General features: G+C 46.7%; 1 protein-coding gene across 1 annotated transcript; it reads right to left on the bottom strand.

Moving 5' to 3' along the window:
- Positions 1-318: 318 nt before the first annotated feature.
- On the bottom strand, positions 319-5,915 carry CD8B (CD8b molecule). Its single transcript, XM_005428333.1, has 5 exons — positions 5,870-5,915; positions 3,082-3,432; positions 1,167-1,256; positions 474-563; positions 319-359 (listed from the first exon to the last, which is right to left on the bottom strand). Exons 1-5 carry the CDS (start codon positions 5,913-5,915, stop codon positions 319-321), a joined length of 618 nt encoding a protein of 205 aa, XP_005428390.1.
- Positions 5,916-6,913: the final 998 nt, after the last annotated feature.

Here is a 6,913-nt window from a genome sequence, read left to right as displayed (position 1 = left end):
GGTACCAGCCCCTTTCCCCCTGTGCAGAGCCAGCCGTGGCATTTGCCCTGCTCAGTGTCCTTTGGGAAGTGCTCAGGATGCTGCAGAATCCAGCCTGGTCCTTTTGCCAGCTGTTGTGTCCAGGAGAATGTTGAAGTCATGCAGGAAAGAAATGTCTGTTTTGTGGTACAAGCCCACGTCTGTCCCTTGCCAGATCCTTCCTGCTCATGTCCAGGCAGTGCTCAGCCTCATGCAGGGGAGGCTCTGTGGCTTCTCCCTGCCTGCCTGAGGCAGGGAGGGCAGTGGGATTTACTGGGATTTACTGGGATTTATTGGGAATTACTGCCTGTGCATGCGAAGCTGCAGCCTCCGCCGCAGACCTGGGAAGAGACAAGAGACAGTGTCCATCAGTCCTGGGCCCCTCTCCCAGCTGTCCATCCCCTCCTGGGCTGTCCCAGGGCCTGGCCCCCTCAGGATGCTGGCAGGAAACTCACGGTGCAGGCGGTAGGCGGTGGGGACCAGGCTGAGCAGGAGCAGCAGGACAGCAGCAGCCAGTGGGATCCAGACCAGGGGACTGCAGGGACCTGGGGAGAGGAGAGCACTCAGCACCTGGCACCACCCTGCCCCAGCAGCTTTGGGGATGGAGAAGGGAGAAAAGCAAGGCAGGCCCTCAGAGGGGTGGTGAGGATGTGACCATCGCCCTGGGGTAACCTTTGAAGGATGCACCACAGAACCACAGAACCACAGAATGGGTAAAGCTGGAAGAGACCGCAGTGGGTCACCTGGGCCAACCTCCCTGCTCAAGCAGGGTCATCCCAGAGCACAGGGCTGTGTCCAGGTGGCTTTTGCATATTTTTGATAAGGGAGACTCCACAACCTCTCTGGGCAGCCTGTTCTGGTGCTCAGTCCCCCTCACAGTGAAAAAGGCACTACAGGGAACCTGGCTCTGAGGTCATGGGACCCTAAACTGAAATCCATGCTGCCCCTAAACCTGTGGATGTCCCAGGGAATCCCTCCTACAGGCAGAAGTCAGCTCTATCCAGGGCAGCGTGTCCATCTGCACCCAGGCACCCACTCCTGCAGGGTGACATTGTGGTGGCCCCCACCCCAGGACAAACCCAGCTGAGCCCTGAGGGCCCCAAGAGCTCAGCAAAGCCCTGTTTCCAGGAGCTGGGACAGTGCTGTACCTTCCTTGCTGGCAACTTTCCTTTTGGTTGTCCGTGGCAGAGGCTTTTTGGACACTGGTGTCTGTGTGGTCTTTGGAGGCAAAACATCAACTGGGGATAAGGAGGAAAAGAGGGTGGTGAGTGTGGCAGAGGGTGCAGAGAGATCTCCAACAGCAGCCAAGAGAACCAGCCTTGAACCAGCCCCTTGTGCCTTGAACCAGCCCCCAACAGCGACCCCCTCGCTCAGAGGGGTGAGCTTGACCTGGCCTGAGCCTCTTGGGGCTCACAGAAGTTACCAAGAGCTTTTAAAAGCGTTAATAAAATAATGTACCAGGTAAAGAAGGCTCATGCAGGGTAAACCCCCGAATTTGCTTCAGTGACATTTGCTGCCAAGCATTATCTCACCAGAATTGCACAAAATTGTGGGTAGCAGGAGATTTCAGCAGCACTGGGATGTTTTAAGGGATCCCTGGACATTTTCCTTATTCACATTGCTCTAATCTTTGCTCAACATTTGAATATTTTTTTTCTGATAAAATGAGGGTAGGATTTATTTTGATGTATCTAAATTACAATGGAACACACTCATTTCTGAATAAAGTTGGCCAGGAAAATATGCCAGCAATGTCATTAAATAGCTGCATGTCTGACTGCTCAAACCATATTTATTCAAAATTTTAGGTGATTGAAAACTATTGTTTTTCCTGTTTCTATCCAGGATGTAAATTCTTACAGAAAGTACCATTTTTTACATGAAAAGATGAGATATCAGGGCTCTGGGATTTATCTGGACAACTTCTCCCTTAAATTATAATAAACTTAGGGAAAAGAAACTTGAAGACAATTTGTTTTATCATGAGAACTAAAAAGAAAAAAAGAAAATATCCAGCCAAGCCTGAGTCTTCCCAGAGCACCTGCTGCTGTTTACTTTTTAATTGGTGTCCTTGATCAAGCTTCATTTCAAGCCTGTTTTTCATGCTTTGCACAGAGATATGTGCCCAGCTGTTAAAAAACAATTCTCCTTTATCTTAAACCAGCTTTTCCTTGAGCCTGCAAGAAACCAAAAGGGATTTCTCATCCAGTTCAAGGTACAGAGTGTATTTGCAAAAAAAACCCAGAAAAACTGGGACATTTGGTCTGCTTTAGAAGTGGCATTGGGTTAAATAAGTTATTTGTATCTTAGTTAAATAAGTTATTTGTCTCCCTAAAAGTCTGCAAAAACAGAGGCTGAATCCCACTTCAAACACATTAGTTTTTCTGCATCAACTACTGCTCTGTGGTCAAAAGGAAAATGGGCTGAAAAGAGCTTCTGTATGCCCCAGATGTCTGTAAAGCCTCTCTCCTCCCACAGCACCTGCAGAAAACTGCTGCTCCTGTTTGGATCTCCCCAGGGATAGTGGGCTGTGAGCTTTGAGGAATAAATCCCATTTCAGTATTTTGTTTTTTTGAAGGGGTGATCTTGAAAGCTGCCATCAGATCCACCCCAGAGATGTGAGGTGTGATGCTCTCTGGCCTTGACGCTGCTCTTGTTACTTGGAGTGAGAGTAAGGAGGAATTATGGCAGAGAAGGACCTGTGACCTGTGAGCAGGGCACACATCCAGCCTCCCATCCAGAGTACAGCAGGGAATGAGAAAAACACAGGGCATGGCAATACCAGGTGCTCCCAAGGAAATCCTAGAGCTCTAGGAGCAATGCTGTGCTCAAGGCATGCTCACAGCAGAGCAACTGCTGATGGCAAAAGGACTATCACATGATGCTGACCTAAATTTTAGCCATTTTCTGTATTTGCTGCTTTATCCGGTCTCAGAGAAAAAACCCAGAGCCCCGACCTTGCAACTCAAAATTGGGAAGAATCTACCAAAACGAATCACCCCTTTCCCAGGCTCATCACAGCCTACTGGTGGTATATTTTGGAAGCCCAAGGGTGCTGCTTACCCACTGTGAGCTGTGTCCCAGTGCCCAGGAGGAGCTGGGAGGACTGGGACACGGAGCAGTAGTAGATGCCGCTGTCTGAGGGCTGCAGGTTGCTGATGTGCAGGCTGTAGGAGCTCTGGGACCTCGCCTCATGGACACTAAACTGGTCCTGCTTCACATTTGGGCCATATGTGGCTCTGCCCATTGTGTTGGAGAACAACAAGAACTGGAAATGTTGGCTCTCCTGGCTCCAGCGGTACCAGTACACCCCAGCATGCTCCTCCTTCAGGTCACAGAGGATTTCAGTTTTATTGCTAGTTTGGGTTAGAATATGCCCTGGAGTTTGGGTTAAGAGTTGAGTTGTATAAAAACCTAAGGAAAAAGAAAAATATACAGTTTTTGTTTTAATTTAATTGTTTTTCTTTCGTGCAAAATACAGATTTTCTTTATGAGCTTAATAAAATCACAGTAGACACACAGACCAGGGGGGTCACATGAGTGAGAAACAGGAGCATTTTTATCAGGATGCTCCCATATTCCCTCAGAGGCCTTTTTGGGTTCCCCAGCTATTGTTTTGGCCTAGCCAAATTATACAGGCAGATTTTCTCTGTAAACACTCATCTATGAAGGAGGCTGACTGACAGGGAGAGCGATGGTTTTGAGGGTCTCCTGGGGGCTGTATGTGCAGGCAAGAGCATCCCTGCCTGCCCCTGTGAATGCCCCTCTTCTGCCCTCCTTACCTTTCTCACTTTTCAAACATTTTATCCCTTTTCCAACAAATTTTAGTGCCTCTTAACTGATTTGCCAAATTTTTCTTCTTACAGATACAACACCGATAAACATTTCAGGGGCAGAAAAAGAGACCAAAAAACATGCAAAACATGTCAAAATGAGCCAATTTGATATTAATTTTCAGACAATAATATTTTTCAAAGGAATTTTGAGACATGGGGAAGGAGAGGGAGTGAGGGGCAGCGGCGGGGTTCAAAGCTTTGGTTTGGCATCACATCTCCCTGTTTGGGCTTTGCAGCTTTGTGGAAATTATCTGAGTCTTGTTTGGCCCAGGCAGATGTGAGGGGTGTCTGTGAGAGCGAGGATGTGTCCTTGTGGAAAGGATAACAGGTAACTTGTGATCCTTGCTGTTCAGCAAACAGTCCTGCAAAGCTGCAGATACTCCGAGCCCGAGCGAAAAACAGCCCTCTGCAGATAAGGACACTCCTGCTTCTCCCATCTCTTTCCCAGGCATGTTTTAAAGCTGTGCAAAAAGCTCAATAATACATGTTTCTTGTCAGTTTTTTTTTACTTTAAAATGTTCCTTTTTCTTCAAAATCCTGAAGTTGCTTACAGCAGTTTTTTCAGCCTCATGCAGCCCTGTTAACCCAGTGGTGTGGGGATGGGTTGGCATGACCCAAGAACATCTAAAAGCATTAAATGTGGCACAAGGTCCTGATGTCTCCAATGTTCCCAATGGGACAGGCAGAGGAGAGGGCTCTGGTGACTGACAGGGGTCCAGAGCCTTCCTCTGTCCCCACACCAATGACCCCTGTGCTGCCAGTGCTGCAGAGCACTAACATTGCAGGGGCAAAATTCCAGTGTTGCACAGCAGCTGCGGCATTTCACCACATCCTCTGGCTCCGTGACAACATTAATGTCTCCTTATTATTAAAACATATAATTTTAAGGCTTTAGAGAGGTTTAAATTAATCTCTCAGATTAAAGAGGATTAAATTGAAGGTTTAAATTCTCTCAGATTTTGTCCTGGCAAGCCCCTGTGTGTTTTTTTTAGGGGATGAAATGTGTGTGGCCATGGCACATGGGGGCTTCAGGGTCTCCTTGAGTGCCCTGAGGTCTGGCTCTGCTGGGCATGGGAAACATAACTCTCCATGAAAAACTTATCCTTGACCTGTTGGAGACACTGTTATCTAACTCAGAAAAGACAAGAAAAGATTGTGGAAGATCTCAGCTCAGTGCCTGTGCTCAAGCCAAGAGTGAGCTAGGATAGAGACAGAGAAGAAAACTCATCCTCAGACATACCTTCAACCCCAAAACCTCTCTGTTCCCTTTCCTGGTGAATATTCAGGGGGACCATGGGGAATCATGGTGCTTGGCCAGGCCAGCCTGCAGCAACTTAAAAATTACCCCTTTTCCTTTTGCATGGGCAAAGCAAGCTCCCATTCATTGAGGTTTTCTCAGTGGGTTCCCTGCCTCATAAATCTAGAGGATATCAGAACCTGTAAGGCAGCATGGTTTTACAACACACTAATTCCAGCCGTGGCCCTTGGGAAGTACTCGGTCTCTGGATAATTTAGAAATTTTGGGATGTTTGTCATCTTTGTGTTACACAGGCAGTGGACAAAGGAGCTATTTTAACTTCTCCATTAGCAGCTTCCTACAGCCCATCTGCACTGAGGAGTAAAAACTCTGTGGTGTCTATACCACTATGTTTGAAAATACGAATAGAATATAGAATAGAGTAGAATGGAATGGGATGGAATGGAATGGAACGGAATAGAATAGAATAGAATAGAATAGAATAGAATAGAATAGAATAGAACAGACTATTTCAGTTGGAAGGGACCCAGAGCAACCAACTGGTCCCACTTTCTGACCAGTTCAGGGCTAACCAAAACCTAAAGCATGTAATTAATAGCATGATCCAAAATTATGGTAAATAGGTAATAATACCCTGTAGATCTATACTGTGATGGTATATTTCATCTTCCATCATCCAGCTGCTGGAATGTGGTGGAGGAGAGGCTCCAGCAGGATTTTAGGCGCCCTCAACCCCTAGGAGATGTGTCCCTCTTACCTGGGATCTGGAGGCAGATGCAGAGATGGAGCCATGGCCGGGCCATGGTGACAGACTCGGTGACAGAGGGGTTTTGTGCCGGCTCCCCCTTTCCACTCGCTGTCACCTCTTGGTGGCAGGGCTGGCTTCACCTCAGGAAGTCCTTGCCCCTCTCTGTGCAGATCTCTCACCAGCAGCTGCCCAGGAGCCTCTGCCACAGCTGCACCTGGAGCCTCAGCCCGGCAGCTTCTTCTGCGCCGAGCCCCAAACCCAAGAGTCCGTCAGGGCAGCACCCTTTGCTCTTCTCCAGCACTTCACAGGGTACCTCAAATCCTCTTTAGAAAAATGAAACCAAGAAAACTCACTAATTTTTAATTTCTTCAGATTTCTTCGTATTTCACCACCTAGTTATTCCTCCTTCTTTTAATCTACATCTATCCTATCAAAAATTTACAAATGTAGGACCATGGCCTTAAAGATAAAAGAAGGAAAGCATGAATTTTGGCTGGTTTTCTCCCTGTTGAAATAAAAAAAGCATTCAAAACAAGGAAAAGATGCAATTTGATCTGTGGAGTTGTTTTCTTCAGCAGAATTTATAGCAGGTGTTTTTCTCTGAAAAATGCTGAACACCAGACCAACCCAACATAAAGCAGAGATGTGAAGCATCACAGAAAGCTTTGAAATCAAGAGCAAGAAACCTCAAACAAATTTGTGGCTGAACAACCACAAAAATGAGAAAATTCTGCTGGGGCTTTCCACCTCAGAGCATGTGCTGCTTCAGTAGCTGTGACAGCATGCAGCTCACAGGCAGAAATATTTAAATGATAAAGTATCAGAATGACTTTGAAATGTCTGGGAGGAAGAGGTTTGAAGCACTTGGGGTTTAGGATTCAAAGACAAGTACAAGAGGTGAAATTATGGAGATGAACTGGTGTCAGCTGACTTCAATATTTTCATGTTTGGGGAAAAAATAGAAATTATTTTTATTTATTTACTGCCCACTTGGCTGCCAAGTGAGATTCAGTTTTCTTTTCTGTCCCTCTCATGCAGATACTTGTGGTCCTT

Source organism: Geospiza fortis, unplaced genomic scaffold (genome assembly GCF_000277835.1).
Source record: "Geospiza fortis unplaced genomic scaffold, GeoFor_1.0 scaffold125, whole genome shotgun sequence".
Lineage (NCBI taxonomy): Eukaryota > Metazoa > Chordata > Aves > Passeriformes > Thraupidae > Geospiza > Geospiza fortis.
Note: the sequence above shows the minus strand (reverse complement) of the source record. Positions and strands in the feature narration are given on the sequence as shown.

Excerpts from the sequence above, each read along its gene's own strand:
- CD8B (XM_005428333.1), bottom strand. The coding sequence starts at position 5,915 with ATGGCCCGGCCATGGCTCCATCTCTGCATCTGCCTCCAGATCCCAG. Across the intron at positions 3,433-5,869 it reads CATCTGCCTCCAGATCCCAG|GTTTTTATACAACTCAACTC; the intron begins GTAAGAGGGACA and ends CTTTTTCCTTAG. Across the intron at positions 360-473 it reads CACCGCCTACCGCCTGCACC|GTCTGCGGCGGAGGCTGCAG; the intron begins GTGAGTTTCCTG and ends GTCTCTTCCCAG.